Below are 18,164 nucleotides of genomic sequence, written 5' to 3' on the forward strand. Positions count from 1 at the left end.
AGTGTGCAATTGAAAGAGGGACGCACTTGTACCGCAGTATCCTTGATCTAAGCTTGTTCCTTATCCATGGAGAATAGCACCCATCATAGAAGACCCTCACGACTATATGATATTAATGTTCGAGATACAAAGTTCCTTTCACAATATGGGTTGTATACTTGTGCTGTTTTTAAACTGTAATCTTTGTAAAGGGAGTAGTAAGTTCTGATTCATTATGTCAAATATATTTAAAGCTTAAGGGCATTTCCTCGGGGGAAAAGTGCTCCTATGCAAGAGTTACAAACACAGATATTCAAACTGCACTGTATTGGCGATTTAATGTGTGCAAGAATATATGGACCATAATTAGGGACTTGTATGTGACGTTCATTATAGACTTTACTCTGGAGCTGTCAAACAATTCAGTTTACATCTGGATTCACATTTACAACATGTGGGGTAGTAAGAATAAAAAAAGAAACAGGTACATTATATCATTTGACAGTCTCAGATTAAATAATGCAGCAATTCAGTTCACATTGGGAGTGAGTTGAGATAACCTTTCGTCTTCCAGAAGTGTATGTGGATCAATGTATGTTGGTGTTAGTGGCATCTTGCTACCGTCATGCACGCAACTTGGCCCAAAATACTGCAAAACAGACTAGCTTTTATGACTGATTGACAGAAGATAAACTGTGTTAAGAAAAACAAGATGCCCTCAATGGAGAGGATCTGTAATATGACAGCAATAAAACATTACTTTCACACTTGCCAGTTAAATTGAAGATCACTGGGATGAATTGGTACACTCTTATTATAAGTTTGAAACATTCAGCAAGGTCCTTATTACGAGTTCTATATTGTGTACGTATCTGCAATTATCTGCATTACTTTACAAGTAGATCCTTCACCATGCAAGTTAGATGGCAAAAACAGAAAAGGAAAAAAATAATTAAGGTTAAAAAGGAAGAAAAAGGTTAAGGTCAAATTCAAACTGATAATATCAAGACAAATACTTTTCCATCTCCACTTTTGTAAAATTTCATTCATTTGCAGTCTGCTATGATTTCAATTAATATGGAAATGAATTCCGGATGACTAGTAGGTTGAAAGTCAGGGGCAAATACACATTTCTCTATAGTTATTATCTATTATTCATGGAGACCCAGAAAACCTTGAGGACTAATACTTGCCTGGTCACTTACCATTATCAACATGTAGCCAAAAATTTAGTTCAGTTCTGAATAAATTTCACATGCTTATGTACTATAATGAAGCATCCAACATATTTGGAGAAAACTACAAGTTGTCCTACACCTTTCACATAGAAGCACATCATTTCACCTAAAATCCAAGGGGGGCTGGCCTGCACGCCATACCTATACCCATACAGTGCCAGGCAGGCAGGCGGTGGACTCATTTTTGGATTAGGGAAGGGAAGAAGGGGATTCATATTTTTTTTTTTGTGAGGGCATGCTGTTTCTCATAAATGGAGCTCGACAAAAGTAGAGAGTATGAAACAAAGTAAAGAAATGGGTAACGAAGGCTTACAAAGTATAGAGCTGCAAATAGTGCAATGATAACAGCCATTAGAGGCCAAAATCCCAAAATGAATGTGCCACCGATAGATAAGAGCAGTTTTGCCCGTGGAACTAATCCCTGAAGGTAACAAGATCCATTAGCATCTTCTATGTCGACGATAACAGCAGTTACATGAATAAATAGTACAGACGAGTGGACTAATTATCAAGGAAAATAATACCTCAACCAGAAACAAGATAATTCAACACGGTAAGTGAAATATTTCAACCTTCGAAGGAAATACAGATATGTATAGGCATCATGCATGTCTCTATACGTTTTCCTCTTTGATCTAGCTGCTATTCAAAACAAAAATGAGATTGATTAACAATTAGTGATGCTTCTGAGCAACCTCATGTCAACTAGGAATAATTTCCAGATACTTGTGTTCTATGATTTCCTCATACACAGTCCTCCATTGCTTTTTCTCTATATGAGCAGCATTTTGTTAAATCTGTGAATCCAACCTAACCGAGCAAACCCAATTCAAAAAAGTACAACCATAACCAATAACTAACCTATATATTTCCAATATAACTCACAACACGAACAAATTCAACTAGAAGAAAGTAAATCACATATTTAATCTAAAAATATCACAAGTCGGACAACAGAAAGCCAACCTCTATGCCCTCAATATTGAGAGCCGTGGATTTCTCCCTCTGGCTTGAAATCCTCTGCTCGTACTCCACCGACGCCATCCCACTCCTCTTATTCCTCCTTTCATCAATCTCTTCCTTCGCCTCCACTTCCTCCTCCAACAGCGACGTCGGTGCCATCCCCCTCCTCCTCAGCTCCTTCATGAACAGCGACTCCGTCGGCTCCTCCCCTGGACCCCACACATCCCAAAAAGGAAAGGGAAACTGAAAATGGAGGAAATTTTCCAAATATAGGGCAGAGATGCGAGAAGAAGATGAAGCCTACCATTGTACTCGCCGCCGCCGCTCTCCTGGAGGCGGCAGCGGACGGCGCCGCCGGCGAAATGGCGGCGGCGAGGTAGGGAGGTGTACCGGAGGGATAGGGTCGGCGAGAAGGCAGATCTGGCGAGATGTAGAGAGGCCATCCTTTTTGCTACTTCTTTTTTTTGTCAGGACTAGGGTTTCCACTCGAAGTGAAGCGACCGAAGGGGACGTGGCCGGAACAGTGATATTTGGACTAATATTTATAGAGGCTTTGACCATTGTAGTATTATACTACACGATATATTTTTATTATTTAAATTTGTTTTAGAATTAAAACACACTTTCTACTAACTCTAACACCCCCAAAAAATAAAAGGCTATCTAACATAAAAGAAAAGCCATCATTTTTAAGCCCAATGTGGCTGGAGATTTTATCCGATATATGTTTTTGTTCCTTAAATATTTAAGCAAGATGGACACCGAATCCATAAAAAATAAAGGTAGTGATGGAATATGAATAGGCTAAAAGGTGATTTTGTTCTAATATTTTTATTTAATATATAAAATTAAATATATTTTTAGCACATCTAAAATAATATTTTTACAAAATATATTTTTATTATATAAAATCTAATTAATATTATTTTAGATGCGCTAAAAAGTTTATTCAATTCTTCTAACTTTATCTCTAATAAATATCTAATAAAACTATAGATAGAAGTAAATTAACCCCAAAGATAAAAACCCAAGGTAAAATATAATTCTTCCTCGTTATTACATCCTATTGCTTTTTGCTCTCTCTAACAAAGCATCAAATGAAAAATTATAGTCACGTCCTTTATGCGGTTATAAGCCTCTGTTCTATCTCTATTCTTTTTTTATCCCCTTTAAATATCTGAGCACAATATGGCCTTTCTATTGAGAAGTGGTTCCATCTCTCCCCATTATGTTTCATGTTCCCACTTCAACTAAATTTGGAACATGATCAGGCAGTTTTAAATTAAAAAGTAATTCTGAATCAAAAAGAAAAAAACTTTAATCAGATGGCAAGTTTCACAACCAAAATCATTGAGGAAATGAGAAATAAGATGATGGCCAAAAGGCAGGCACTGAAAGAAGAATCCAAACCTGACACGACAAGCTTATACTTTTGAAACCGGAAATTGATCTATTTAAAAGACACAATTTCCTTTGGTAAGACAAAAGAATAATATAAAAAGATCACATCTTGAAACCAATCATACAACACAAGGCAGTGGGGCCATAGCCATGCTTAAATATTATCTGATTAATTCACCAAGGATCCCTATAGAATTATTGTTCACAAGGTATGCAAATGGTCAGCCTCCTGATAGTTATGGGTCTCTTGTTTTTGCCATCTTTTCTTCGTGGCAGTTCAGCTGTTATAGTAGACATTCGCTACAAGCAGGCTCAAAGAAACTGGTTCTTTTTCTGCATAATACCAAACCACAGAAGTCAAAGCAAAGAAGTGGACTTCTAAGAAGTTATGAACTTAAGAGTTTCATATAAGTGTAAGAGAATGAAACAGTAAACAGACTGGAGCTACAATAATTTGCAAGTGAAAAGCCATTTCACTGTAAAAGATGATGAATAAAACCAATCAAAAAGTTGATGGTCAAAATGCTACATCCTACTCTAGGCAAATTACTGAGATGTATCCCTGTGGTTGGAACCCATAATAAGATATACCAGTGCACAATTATCTCATCAAGATGAAGATTGGGTGTCTCTTATACGAAGATATTCCAATATCTCAGCCGAGATATCTCACCATAGATATCAAAATATTGGCTGATATTGTAATTGTTAATTAGTCACTTCAGCTACTCTGACTCGAGTAAGTTTCCTGAATCCTGAAAACCAAATATCATTTAATTAAGATGTCTTCTTCGGGTCATAAGCATACATAAAATGAGTAGCAATTAGGGCACAATTATACTAAAATGTAATAGTAATACTATGATTAGACGAACGTTAGCGTCTTAGAACAATAGTTCACCCATACATCATGATCCCCACAATGTACATCATGGATGAACAATTATTTCAAAAATGTTTTGATGCTTATATTCTTTTATCATGAAAAATATCCCTATTCAATTTACATCCAAATTACGTAACATTTGATTTCGTTTCTGTGCAAATCAAATGATTTAGATAGCAATCAACCAAATGGACAGATCATTAGTATAAACCTCCATCCTTGACTTTCAACTACTATGATTACGCATGCACAGTCCAACTTAAGTAGACATAAAAGCATGACTGCAGATTGTCTAGAAAATTGGATTAGATGAAAATGAATGTAAAAAAACAATTTCTCCAGAATGGCTGACTCACAAAGCATGTCAGTAATACGCAACTGCTATTCCACTCAGAGTTCCTTCACTGTGAGTATCTTTAAGTTACAAATACAAATAATTATAATGTTTTCTTTACATTTTATTTACAAATAATTATAATGTTTTTTCTTTACATTTTATTTAATTTACAGTAAAGTAAAAGTACCATGCAGTACAAGAATACACTGAAACAGTTACCACTTTATTCCTGTGGCAATTGATTTTGAGGCTGTGAGAAAAAGTGTTTGGCATTACTTGCAACTTCTGCTTCCAGTATTGCTTCTAATACAATATCAGAACCTTTTGCTTCATCTGACATAAAATCAAACAGCAGAATTATAAAGTCAGATAACAAATTCTGAAGTAATAGAATATTTACCAATCCGTTTTGGAAGTAATCCTGCACTTTCGGCTGAGACAGGCAGAACAGTTATTGGACCACCTCCAGCTATTTCTTTCTTTGCGTATTCGCTATTTGCTGTGGAATTCAACTTAACTGTTGGGGTTTCAGCTAACCTCGCATATGCCATTGCTTGGCTATGCAAACTGGAAGAAACAGTACCGACCGAATTCGTGTCCTTTGGAAGTATAAAAACAATATTCAAGTTTTAGAAGCATAAAGCTTATTAACAACTTCTCATATACAGAAGAATGACTAGATGACATCATTAACCTGTGAGGTTGTTGATTTTAGCGCACTATCTCCACTAAGTTTCTCAGCTTTGATGGTTCCTGCTGATATGATACAAAAGTCTTTATTACCCAGTAGCTCATGGAGAAGCATGGTACAGTGAGAGGCAGGAATTAGTTACTGATAGACCCTATACACCATTGCTTTCCGTAGGCTCAGCAGCATCCAACCTCCTTGTGAATGGACCTGGATTCATGATTGATATGCTTCGGATTTCATAACGAATTGCCTCTAATTGAGCGATAGTCTCTTGAAGTTCCTTGTGAACCTACAAACATTTAAGAATGAGAATTCTAAATCTGATACCAGACAAGTTTCTTTTCGAGGTACAGGAAAAAATTAATTATACTTGTAAAAACTCTTGGCTTCTTTTAATTTCAGCAAAGAGGTAGCATTATCATTTCGTAAGATATATATAATTTAACGAAGCATAAACCATAGGAAAACAGAGAGGACCTCCCCTCTACCTTCCACAATTCAATTAACAAACTCCATATGTGGGAAGATTGCTCTCCAACATATACTTCATGAAAAGGCTCTCTAGCATTGGTCTACCCAAAAATTCAGATAAACCAGGACATATAAATAAAAATGAGTTACATGCATCATGCCATCTGAATTTCATACCTAGCACTTTTCCCAGCAACATTAATGAATAAGAGTAGTTATCCCCCAGTTTATCCTCAATATTCTCTGTGTTATCTTAAGTTCTTGAATGTCACCATAGACATAGCTAGCAAACCTAAACACGATAAAGCATGGCAAAGTACCCTATATCCAGTTTAATTTATCATTTATTAGGTGCCTGGCCCTTTTAAGCAAAACATTACCCCCCTGCTGCTTCTAGTAAACCACCAAGTACTATGAAACATAATTTTGATCTTAGAGATTTCATATTTAGGTGAGAAACTTATTTTGAGGCAAACAAGATAAGAGTTTGCAATCATTGAGGTGTTATTCAGCTAGAAAATTGTCAGTTGAGTTTTTGAGTATTCACAAATTATAAATTTCCTCGGCAAATCAGATTTCATTGCTGTTCTCCTCCTCTCATATTTTATGAATATTCTTAAAATGTTCATCCATCTTCTAAGTTAAGCTCGTATTTCTCATAAGTAAACAAACACTCCATCTACAAATCTCTCTACCATAATGACTGCTCAAGTTAGGAACTTATTACATTGATCAAAAGTCTATTATTTTCATTCATGTTATTTTTTTCTTCTTTGACTGATCTGCATTGCGTATCATAGAATTCATTTGTATAGAGGAAGCTGGACTGAAAAACAAGAAGCACCTTGCTAGCCTGAGATTGCTGCATGACAGATTCAAACTGACCACGGGCCAGTTGAACATATCCAATTGCTCTACCTGCTAGTCTCCCTGCTGTTCTAGCAATTCTGGGTAGATCCTTGGGCCCTAACAAAATTGGATGAAGCAAGAACCAAGTTTGATATATCAGAATTTATGGAACTACAACAAACAACTAAATCTAAATGCTAGAAAAAAAAAAGGACAAGTTGGATAGAAGGAATAAATCAACAAAGTCATATTAGGTTGCTTGGTCCCTTTTATCTGGACATTATGACACAATGCATACTCATATATTTTATCTAAAGATTCAATCTTATTGTTTGGTCGATTGTAAATTGCGAAGTTATCTTTGTGAAACACGATTGGCATAGTTTAGAGAGAGCGAGCGAGAAAAAGAAAGAAAGTTGGGGACTTGCCTGTGAGAAGCATGGCATATAGAGTGCTCATAACCTCTCACAGTTGCTTAGGCTAGTAGTGTTACTAGGCACACCTGAGAGCATCTTAAGATGGTATTCTATACATGAACTCGTGTTAAGTGGATGATAAAATGCTGTGTATCGGTCTCTTTTGTAATCAGAGATGTTGCATCACATGCTTGATAACTAAAGAATGGCCTTCAAGCTATGTCCTGCTCCTACAGATAATATCTGTAAAAAAAAAACATAGACCCAACCCTTGGTGCATTAACAATATCCTAGAAGTTCTCTGTGTATCAATGAGAAGTGGAAAAGATAGCTAGGAAAGACAAAAAATTTGCTGCATTAGAGAGCAACTGAGTTTGCATGTAAGAGAGGGATAATACCGACAAGTGCAGCAGTAGCTCCAAGGATAAGAAATAGCTCGCCATATGAAATTCCAAACATCACAATGCAAAAATTGGCAAAAAGTCAAAACCTGCATTGGGATGAAAAAATAAATTGCAAAATAATGTGACTGTAAATGCTACAGGGTCAAGCTAAGTTAAACCATCAAAGGACTCATGCAACGAGATGTTCAGCCTGTAAGCAGTACAATGCAAACTTAAAGGTTGCAACTAAACATCTAGAATAAATTGAGCATTTAAAGCATGTTTCTATATAACGTCAAGATGGTATCATCTTCGAAGTCAAGAAAGTAACAGGCTCTACAATGGTGGTGCCCCAGAAACTTGGCGAGTGGGAGCCTAACCAAACTATCAAGGGGTCAGAGACCTACACTGAAAGTTCCTTTTAAGGCATGTCAACAAACAGTGTATAGGAAGGCATGTGCGGACCTTGTCCTTCCTCTCGTCTATTTCTTAATTAGGTGCAGCTCTAGGCCTTTCTTCAATAGATGGATCATATACAACGTCTAGGGCTCAGCTAGCGGTGTTGTCGGATTGTGGCTCCCACCGAAGTGAGAGAGAGAGGTGTCTCAGGAAAGGCAAGCGGATCTAGTTGGGGGAAAACATCTCAAGTCTATCCGGTCATCCATAACAAATCCCACACTAATTACGTACTTATGCAGATGGTGTCCCTGACCCCTAAAACCTAGATAAGTCAGCCAAAATAGAGACTCACCGATCTTAGGCTTTGAGGGCACCATTAAGGTTGATGTAGTTATTATTCGAACACAATTCTATTCTTTTTGTCAAATGCAAAAGCAGGGTTGGAGATCCGTTTCTATCTCATGGAAAGAAAGCTTCCAAGATGGTGAAAGAGTACAAGCAGACAAGGAAAGAAGTTGTTGCATGCAATAGATTACAGAAAATCCTGACCCTAACATTAAGGAAAAGAGAAAATTATGAAGATAGAAATGCCAAATTTTCAATTGGGCTAGCATAATGTCACCTATGTAGCTAAACATTTGAAATTTTCAATTGGGATTAAAATTAAGCTACAAGCTTACTATTCGGGTCAAAAACTCGATGGAGATAATATAAGTTTTTTTTAGGTTTAGTTACATTTACGCCTCTTGAACTATAGCCTAGTATTGAAGTGACCCCCCTAAAGTTTAAAATATTACAACTAATGGCTCATGAAGCTCCTGGGCTCGACTCGTTTAGTACTCAACTTGAGCTCTAAATGAGCCGAGCTAGCACCGACTCGCTCGAGCTTAGCTTGATACTGTAGCACTATAGCAAACTAGCAGTATGCATATACATATATACACACACATTGGATGCATTATACTGTATAGTTACATGAATTATTAGAATTTTATGTGTTTCATTGTATGTTTGTATGAGCTGATTTTACCTTATAGGATTTATATTTTTTTATTGTTTGGCTTTGAATTTTTTTTTATCAATATCAGCATTCAGCCCATTAAGCCCGAATGAGGCTATTGAGTTGAGCTCGAGCCTTATGGAGCTGAAGATAAGCTAAGCCGAGACATATTTTTCTAGCTCGATTTGAACCTACAAACATTGTCAGCAAGCTAATAGGACACGAAATTTTGCCCCAATTTGCTTCAGGATTATCTTTTTCTTTATCCTAGATTAGGGACACTACTCTAGAATAGAAACTAAACATCAAATTATCTCTACTCTAAATTAGAAACTCTATTCATCCAATTAAATTTTATACAACACCTAAACACAATTATAACTTTACCTTCAATTTGACAAAAGTTATTTCAAAAATCCTCTCTTCTCTCTTACCACCCACCTATCTAGGGTGAAAATGGATAGGATACAGACTGAATAGTGCTCAACCCACAACCTACAGTTGGATCCATATATTTAGTCCCCGTACAAATTCAGATACGAATACTAGACAATAAACAAAATTTAAAATAATGTCCTAAGTTTTTAACTAAATGGATACGAATCGAAATCTTAAAATCAGATCTTCAGATCTTAAACAAACATGGATACAGATGAAGTATGGATTTGGTCTTAAATGGATACAAATACAAAAGTAATCTTTCATAAAAAGGGACAATGCTCACGAGATAAGAAATTAGCCTTTTACGAATACTAATAAACTTGCACACTATGAAGCACGGATACGGGATACGGATACGATACGATACGGATACGGGGATACGGCAAATTCTCAAAATACAGGATACGATACGTCTAGGATACGGCAATTAAAAAATCTAACTATTAGTATTAGTTCTAACCCGTATACTAATATTTAAGAAGATGAATTCATGATTTCATGTCATTCAAATTAAATATAACCAGCTAATCTAGGAATCTAATAATGGAATAAATCTGAAAATTCAGAATTATAATACTTAAGCAACTAGAGAAGGTTTAAAGCAATAAAAATTCAGACATGCAATACTTAAGTGATCATACAGTTAAACTGTAAATAAGGCAAAGTAGAAAAGGAAAAAAAAAACAGAGAAGAAATCTGCACAATCGAAGAAGAAAAAAAAAATTCAAACATGCAATACTTAAGTGATCATACAGAATTAATTAAACTGTAAATAAGGCAAAGTAGAAAAGGAAAAAAAAATCAGAAAATAAATCTGCACAATCAAAGAAGAAAAAAAATTCAGACATGCAATACTTAAGTGATCATACAGAATTAATTAAATTGTAAATAAGGCAAAGTAGAAAAGGAAAAAAAAAATCAGAGAAGAAATCTGCACAATCGAAGAAGAAAAAATTCAGAGAAAGGAGAAAAAACTGAGAAAAGAAAAGGAAAAAAAAAACTGAGAAAAGTAACTTAAAACAGAATTTAAGAAGGGAAAGGGGAAGAAATCAAATGAAAAATTCAGAGAAGAAATCGAGGAAAAACTGAAAAGAAAATTGAAGAAAAAAAAAAGCTAGTTCATCGAGAGAAGAAATAAACATACCTTCGTCGAGAGAGAGGAGGAAGAAGGGAGAGCGGTGGCTTGTCGAGAGAGAAGGGGAGAACAGGGAGCGGCGGCGGCGGCGTGGTCGCGAGAGAGAGGGAGCAGCGTCATCGAGAGAGATCGAGAGAGAGAGAGAGGGAGAGCTAGGGCACGGTTTGAGATATCAAATTGGGGGTGGAACGACGGGGGGTGGGGTAGGGGTGGGTAAGTTAAATTTCTTAACGGGTTTCTTAACGGGTTTATAAAATTAAACTCACCCGATTACCCAATTAAACCCAAAACGTATCCAAAACGTATCCGAAACGTATCCAACACATATCCAGCCGTATCCACCCCGTATCCGAAAATAAAAATTAATTATTTAAATTTAGGATACTCCGAAAACGTATCGGATACGGATACTCCACCCAAATTGGAGTATCCGTGCTTCCCAGCTTGCACATTTTAGAAAAGGACTAAAACTAAGGAACACAAGTGTAAATGAACTTGCATAAATGAAGCTATAAATAAATGAATCACCTATCAGGAAGGTTATGTACTTCCCATTATAGAGCTCAACAGCTTCGTGGATCTTGGACTTAAATGTTTCGAAAAAAAGAAAAAAGCATAGCCTTTACTGTATAGAATCTGAATGCAATGCTCCATAATCTAAAAGCATAGTCCCTGAGCCAAATAGCAGGAATACAAAGACAAGAATTACTAACCTTCCTTGTCCCATATCTGCAAAGGCTCTCCTGGAAAAATTACCAAAGAGGATGGAGGCCACGACCGATGGCTGAAGAGGGAGAGTCGTCAGAGAGAGGTGGAGGCGGCAACCGGCGAGGTGAAGATTGGATAGTGACTAGTGAGAGATGCAAATGGGTAGGGTTTCGTGATGTAGTGAGGAGCTAATCTCCTGATGTCGGAGGGAGGGAGAGAGATGGAGAACCATTAAAATGGATCGGGTCGGGTCGGGTAGACGGGTTTCAGAGTTTTGAGTACTAATTATTATTTACTTAACTAGTTATTTATAGCAACCAAGTTAGTGACCGACACATAACAAAATTTAAAACTATATCCTATCCAAATCTATACATATATAAATTAAATATGAATCAATTTATATACAAATTGAAACCAAATCACATTTTAGAGAGGAAATTGAGGCATGTTCAAAAGAATCACAGATTTGATCTCATTTAGATGCATAATGTTTCATTTGTTATGGTATTTACGATAGATAGCATCTCACACCTAATAGTGCCTCTGAATGAAGAAGATAGGATCATAACTCAATAATAATTTTCTCTCCTCTCTTGTTTTGCTCTCGGATTTTATCTTTGGAGAGGAACGAGATGACTTGTTTTCTATAAGGTGCATTTTCCCGTAGTCTGATGAAGTACGATAATTTCATAAGTTAATTAAGCTATTTTCCCTGTCAGTGATTCTAGAGAAATGGGTTATGTTTCCAGAATCATAACAGATAACTAACTAACTGGTTAACAAATAAAATAGGGTTGTTCTACCAAATTAACAAGACCTATGAATGAATTCAGAAGATAAGTAGTCGAGTAGACGTCGAAAGAAAATAAAAGGCAGAAGACATGCTTACTACTGTAGTGGTTGTCTTGGAGGATGCCATGGACGCCCAACCCAAAGAGAGAGGAGATTAGCAGGAAACTCCAGATTAGAAAGAGAAGGGTCAAATAGATGGAGGCATCAAGAATTTTGGTCTTGTTCAACGTGGGTGTTAATAATTCCAATTTTAATCTTAGTGGTTAAATGCAACAAAGTAAAACTTTAGAAATAATTTCTTTGTCTAGTAGATATGATCATTATGTCAGATCTGCCCTCAGACCTAATCCGACCCAAGCTCTATTGGTAATGAGTGGCATGAGCTAAACGAGTAATTTACGGTAAAAAACTTTTTAGTTTTCTAATCGGTAGAAATAGGCTCACCTATTATCAAATTGCAATATCGGACATTTTTTTAGTGACTTAGTAGCCCTAAAATTTCAAACAGACTATCGTGTCCTAAAAATTATCACGCATCACCTATATAATTTATAAGTATTGCTTATGCAATACACTCTAATTTTTAATAATTATGTAATTTATACGCATCGTTTATGCAAAATATACACTCTAATTTAAAAAAAACATCACGCATCGCCTATGCAAAATATATACTATAATTTTCAACTATGTGTGCATCGAGATTTTAAAAAATACATCACATATCACCTATGTAATTTATAAACATTGATTATGCAAAATATTTTAATTGAATTAAAAAAAATCTAAATCAATAAAAAAAAGCCTAAATTTATAATTTAATAATAGAAGGGCCTATTTCTAGTGATTAAAAAATTGAATAACCTTTTGTTGCATATTGCAGGAGCTAAATCTTTGCCCACTCGGCAGCTAAACCTTTGCCCACCCAGCTTAGCCCGAAAGTTCGAGACACTATGCTCGTGATCCAACCTGTTATACATGCCTACTTCCACACGAGAGCCACTGATCCGGCCTTTTGATCAAGCCGTGATTAAATTTGGTTCACCAACCAACTCAAGTAGAGTTAGTAGGTATCTTGCTCATGACCAAAGAGGTCATGAGTTCAACTCCAACCCCAAATAATATTGTGAAGAAATTGTTTGGCGGTTAATGGTTGGTGGTTTGATAGCTTAGCTTGATTCAGTTGATGGCTCAACGGTGCGGTTAGCTTAAAAAAACAGCTTAACGCAATAGCTTGAAGCAGGTCTCGACGACGTTTGATTCAAAACAATTGTTCGGCGATGCATATAACTTGAAGCCTAAATTAGACAACTAAAACTCGATGGGACTAAAGTGTCTTTATATCTAAAAAGGATTGGCCCTTTATCCAGTTCATATCTAGTCTTCGAGCTCATGAATAATAAAAAAAATTTGGGTCAAAAGGCCAGGCCTATGATCACCTATAGTAGGTAGCATTTAACATACTATTATACTCCTTCAATTGCTTGTGCTATAAGCCATAAGCCATACTCAAGCATTTCATTACACCTAAGCATCTGGCCGACGTGACCTCTCATGGAAAATGTTGTCTTGCACCAGTCCTTATTCTTCTATTCTCCGCAAATCCCCATTTCTTTTCTATACTCTCTCTCTCTCTCTCTCTCTCTCTCTCTCTCTCTCTCTCTCTCTCTCTCTCTCTCTCTCTCTCTCTCTCTCTCTCTCTCTCTCTCTCTCTCTCTCTCTCTCTCTCTCTCTCTCTCTCTCTCTCTCTCTCTCAGTCCCTCTGATGAAGGGTGACCCCAAGTGTTGTTGTACATGCTCTAACATAACATATGTAGAATTCCAACGAGTTGCAACATCCAAAGCTAAACCCTTAGAAGTAGGAACAGAGAGTTGTCTTGCAATTTCACCAAATTTGTACATACGCGAAGGACTCTTTTTTAAGTAACACTGCATCTGATATTTTCAATGACATCTTGAATGACATAGATCCATCTTGAACAACTAGATTTAAAATGTGAGCACAACATCTAACATGAAAAATAAGCCCCTTGAAGTACAATTTATCTCTAACTTGAAAATTATTCATAATAGTCTTAGCAGCAACATCATTGGCGGAGGCATTGTCTAAGGTAATAGTTGATACTTTATCCTCTATTCCCCAAGCAATTAAACAATCAATAATAGCATCTGAAATAACAACTCCAGTGTGTGGAGGTTCCAATTGACAAAAGTTGATAATACGTTTTTGTAAAGTCCAATCAGAATCAACAAAATGAGCAATCAAAGACATATACCCAATATTTTGATTTGAGGTCCACAAATCTGAAGTCAAACTAATTCTATTAGTTCCTTTCAAAAGCAATTTCACTTCTTCTTTTGCAGATTCATATACTTTCATAACATCACTTCTCATTGTGTTTCTAGAAATCCGTTCATAACGTGGATTAAGAACCTTCAGAAGAATATTGAACCATGTATGCTCAACCATATTAAAAGGATACTCATGTACCATCATCATTTTTGCAATTATTTCTCTCACCACATTTTGGTTGTATCCTGATGAAATAGTTTTGAGATAATTTTCTTCTATAGCTGAAGTCCCAGTAACACTAGAAGCAGAAGCAAAAGGAATTTTTTTTTGTCCTTTGCCTACCAAACCAGTGCAAAATTTCATGTCTTTTTATTTGTGAAGTTGTACCTTGCTTAGGAACACTAAAAATGACGGGCAATTATTACATCGATACTTTTCTACCTCTTCTCCATTTTCTTTCACCTTAACCCGCTTGACATACAACCATACATCAGAAGTTCTTCTTCTCCCTTTCTTTTGACTATTACTTTCTTCTTCCTTGTTAGTTTCATTATCCTCTTCACCAATATCAATTTCAATAGGTTCATTTTCACTAACAGCATCAGAAAGATTCTTAGTTAGTGACTCTGACATCTACATAAAAAAACAAAAAACAAAAACAGAAATACTGCTTAAATTTTTATAATACTTAATTAGTAAAAACAAAAATAGATGTGACGGATACAGTTAATCGCCAAGAGAAATAGCATATCAAATCATCTACAAGGACATACTCTTTGTCCAAAAGATGACATCAAAATATTGATATTTAATTAAATTTAGTTATACTAACTTTTTATCTACTTTATCATTCTCAAATATAAACATAAAATTATTGCTAGCTGAAACAAAAGGACTATCTGAAGGAAAGAGTCATTGAAATATATATCTGCATCTAAACATCCAAGAGGACTTGTTCCGTGATAGAAGTGCAAATCCCTAGAAAGAAAAGAAAAAGAACTCTTTTGGTACATGGTTTAATGAGGCAGTGCAAATCCCTAGAAAATTGAGATGGGCGCAATGCATTGGGCATTTACCAAATCAATTGTTCCACATGCACCTTGGTCTATCACCCTTAAGGAATACTATCACCCTTAACTCTATCTACTAGTTAATGGTTTGCTTGGTTAAAACATAGTACATGAAAGCTACTGAAAGATGCTATTTGATGTACAGAGAAGATCACTTGGAATGTGAATAGAGTGGAAAAATGTGATTAAAGATGGTACAAGGTTTTCAACCCCCCTCATAAGGAAGGAATAGTCTTTCCAAGAGCATGATAAAGAACTATATGCAAACATATATTCTGATATGCTCCAATAGAAATCAAGCACTATATGCAAACATATATGATTCGCTTAGTTAGTCTTCAACTATTGTAAAATATACCCATTTAGGTCTTTAGGAGCAGCTAAAAAGATGATCCAAATGGCAAGTAGCACTTTTGAATAACAAAATAAAACATTAAAAATTTTCACAAAGCATCTAAGATCCATCCAGCAAGAATGTATACATAACTCACATTGAATAAGCTATTTAGAGAATTTTGACATGCTTGGGTAAAGAAGCCTGCTATTTAGAGATCCTACATAGCTTCTTCCAAGCTATGGCATACCGCATACATAAGTTTACAGTCTTGAGGACGCCATCTTTTTTAATACTAAAATTCCCATGTATGAAGCTAGTGTTGATCTTTAATTAGCTTTGAGTTCTTATTCCTCAAATAAGAACATCACAAACCTTTATCTAGGTGAATAAAGAGGAAAAAGACTAAAATACCATAATATAGAAAAATTAAACTGCCCTTAACATCAAAATGATATAGAAAGTATAATACTAGAGTACAAGTAGAGAAATCATACCTCTTGTCGGTCGATGGAGGAGGATGACGCGGCGGCTTAGAGAAGGAATGGTGAGGCTACGAGCGGCGACGGCTTGGAGAAGGGAGGTGAGGCGACGACGCGACGGCGACGGCTTGGAGAAGGGAGGTGAGGCGACGACGCGACGGCGACGGCTTGGAGAAGGGAGGTGAGGCGACGACGCGACGGCGACGGCTTGGAGAAGGGAGGTGAGGCGACGACGCGACGGCGACGGCTTGGAGAAGGGAGGTGAGGCGACGACGCGACGGCGACAGCTTGGAGAAGAAATGGTGAGGTGAGGCTACGATGGCTTGGAGAAGGGAGGTGAGGCAACGGCTTAGAGAAGGAATGGTGAGGCTACGACGCGGCGGCAACGGCTTGGAGAAGGAAGGTGAGGCGGAGCTTCGCGGGAGGAGAACGATGCGGCAGCCGACAGGAGTTTTGGAGAAGGAAGGTGAGATTTGGGGATTAGGGTTTTATTATTTACTTTTATACCGAGCCGATCGAGCCGAGCCTGAGCGAGCCGGCTTCAGCTCAGGCTCGGCTCGATAGTGATTTCGAGCCTATTTCAGCAGCTCGGGCTCGGCTCAGCTCTGGCCGAGCCGAGCCGGACTAGAGCTACAGTCGAGCCGAGCCCGAGCTGCTCGACAAGCTTGACACCCCTATGCACAGATGCACTACTACTTTAATCAACCAGTGCATCTAGTCAGTACACATATGAGAAAGGGAAGTGACAAAAACTAATCTCATGTTTAAGACATATTTATACAATTTAATGGGCATTTGACTCTCTTCTAATAATCATGGATTAAGGATCATGCCTCCACACTTGCATTTCCAATTGAGGAGCTTGTACTTGGGGCTACCATCGTCATGATCATTATCACGAATCATCATCCTTGGAAGTGATAGATTTAGAGGACTGCCTAGTTCCATTCTGGCTATGTAGAGCTATGGGCACCTGAACTGCCTCACAATGGCCACAGGAGAGGCACCTTCTCTCACATCTAGGTGGTCTTGATCCAATCATTCCTTCCACCATCACCATCTCCTCCTTTGTTTCCTCCTGTAGAAATGGTAACTTTGCTTTGAAGGTTAAAAAGCAAAGAGAGCAGCAAAAGAGAAGAGCACTGAAGAAGGCCAAGTAGCAAAAGATGTCACCTTTACAATCTCTTGAAGCTTAGACAATGACCTACCTGTAGAAACCCAAAGGATTCAACTGTTATGGAAGAGCAAGTAATGGAGCTTTGAACTCTAGACAGAAAGTTACCTTGAGCTGAGTACATGGCCAGAAAGAAGAACAGGAGGAGTATTGGAAAGAGCTGGAGGGATTGTTTTCTAGGAATGATGGTGCAGTAAAAGAGACCCATCTGGAGGACTAAATGAACGAAGAATAGACTGGAGGGGGAGATGAATAGATATGAATGACGTGCTAAAGGGATTTCTTCTAAGGTTGGAAAGAGAAAAGGATGATTACAAATAGTGTGCAAGTGCAACGGGTCTAGTACTATGAATCCAAGCATTGAATGCACATAAAAAAGTTTTTCTCCTGCTTTGGCTCCGAGAGAGAGAGAGAGAGAGAGAGACACCCAAAAGAACACAACAGTTGAAAGACTGGCAGCAGGAAAACGACAACAGATTGGTGCAGACACCACTGGGAATAAAGTGACCCAAGATTTCATAAACTTAAACAAACTGAGCACCAAATTTAAGAAAAATAATCAGATGTGAAATATATCTGACATGTTAGCAACAGCAGCAAGGAAACCATTCAGAGAGAGAGAGAGAGAGAGAGAGAGAGAGAGAGAGAGAGAGGACTAAAATGGTAGTGTCCACAAGGCATAGGGGCCTTACCTGTGAGGATTCTTCCCCCAAAGAGAC

The 18,164-nt window shown here is 37.2% G+C and overlaps 3 protein-coding genes across 10 annotated transcripts; all 3 read right to left on the reverse strand.

The window, feature by feature from the left end:
* Nucleotides 1-345: 345 nt before the first annotated feature.
* Nucleotides 346-2,690, reverse strand: LOC140773443 (uncharacterized). 6 transcript variants are annotated; one of them, XR_012106476.1, is made up of 6 exons: nucleotides 2,485-2,690; nucleotides 2,184-2,389; nucleotides 1,742-1,856; nucleotides 1,531-1,638; nucleotides 752-861; nucleotides 346-628 (listed from the first exon to the last, which is right to left on the reverse strand). XR_012106476.1 is itself a non-coding variant. In XM_073116002.1 (4 exons), the coding sequence occupies exons 1-4, from the start codon at nucleotides 2,621-2,623 to the stop codon at nucleotides 509-511; spliced, it is 573 nt and encodes a 190-aa protein (XP_072972103.1). In that variant the 5' UTR covers nucleotides 2,624-2,690; the 3' UTR covers nucleotides 346-508. The 6 variants fall into 6 exon arrangements, 2 of the variants coding, with proteins under 2 accessions (XP_072972103.1, XP_072972104.1); XR_012106473.1 differs by lacking the exon at nucleotides 1,742-1,856; XR_012106474.1 differs by lacking the exon at nucleotides 1,742-1,856 and having other exon boundaries at nucleotides 752-869.
* Nucleotides 2,691-3,540: 850 nt separating this feature from the next.
* LOC140774862 (uncharacterized) lies at nucleotides 3,541-16,425 on the reverse strand. 3 transcript variants are annotated; one of them, XM_073118016.1, is made up of 8 exons: nucleotides 16,287-16,425; nucleotides 7,630-7,721; nucleotides 6,811-6,932; nucleotides 5,655-5,784; nucleotides 5,499-5,560; nucleotides 5,205-5,403; nucleotides 5,024-5,137; nucleotides 3,541-3,914 (listed from the first exon to the last, which is right to left on the reverse strand). In XM_073118016.1, exons 2-7 carry the CDS (start codon nucleotides 7,688-7,690, stop codon nucleotides 5,028-5,030), a joined length of 684 nt encoding a protein of 227 aa, XP_072974117.1. In that variant the 5' UTR covers nucleotides 7,691-7,721; nucleotides 16,287-16,425; the 3' UTR covers nucleotides 3,541-3,914; nucleotides 5,024-5,027. The 3 variants fall into 3 exon arrangements, with proteins under 3 accessions (XP_072974117.1, XP_072974118.1, XP_072974116.1); XM_073118017.1 differs by lacking the exon at nucleotides 3,541-3,914 and adding an exon at nucleotides 4,255-4,336 and having other exon boundaries at nucleotides 5,499-5,557; XM_073118015.1 differs by lacking the exon at nucleotides 3,541-3,914 and adding an exon at nucleotides 4,255-4,336.
* Nucleotides 16,426-16,496: 71 nt separating this feature from the next.
* Nucleotides 16,497-17,736, reverse strand: LOC140774863 (EPIDERMAL PATTERNING FACTOR-like protein 2). Its single transcript, XM_073118019.1, has 3 exons — nucleotides 17,554-17,736; nucleotides 17,445-17,479; nucleotides 16,497-17,349 (listed from the first exon to the last, which is right to left on the reverse strand). Exons 1-3 carry the CDS (start codon nucleotides 17,651-17,653, stop codon nucleotides 17,167-17,169), a joined length of 318 nt encoding a protein of 105 aa, XP_072974120.1. The 5' UTR covers nucleotides 17,654-17,736; the 3' UTR covers nucleotides 16,497-17,166.
* Between the last annotated feature and the right edge of the window lie 428 nt (nucleotides 17,737-18,164).

Source organism: Typha angustifolia, chromosome 13 (genome assembly GCF_048772165.1).
Source record: "Typha angustifolia cultivar Huaian chromosome 13, ASM4877216v1, whole genome shotgun sequence".
NCBI lineage: Eukaryota > Viridiplantae > Streptophyta > Magnoliopsida > Poales > Typhaceae > Typha > Typha angustifolia.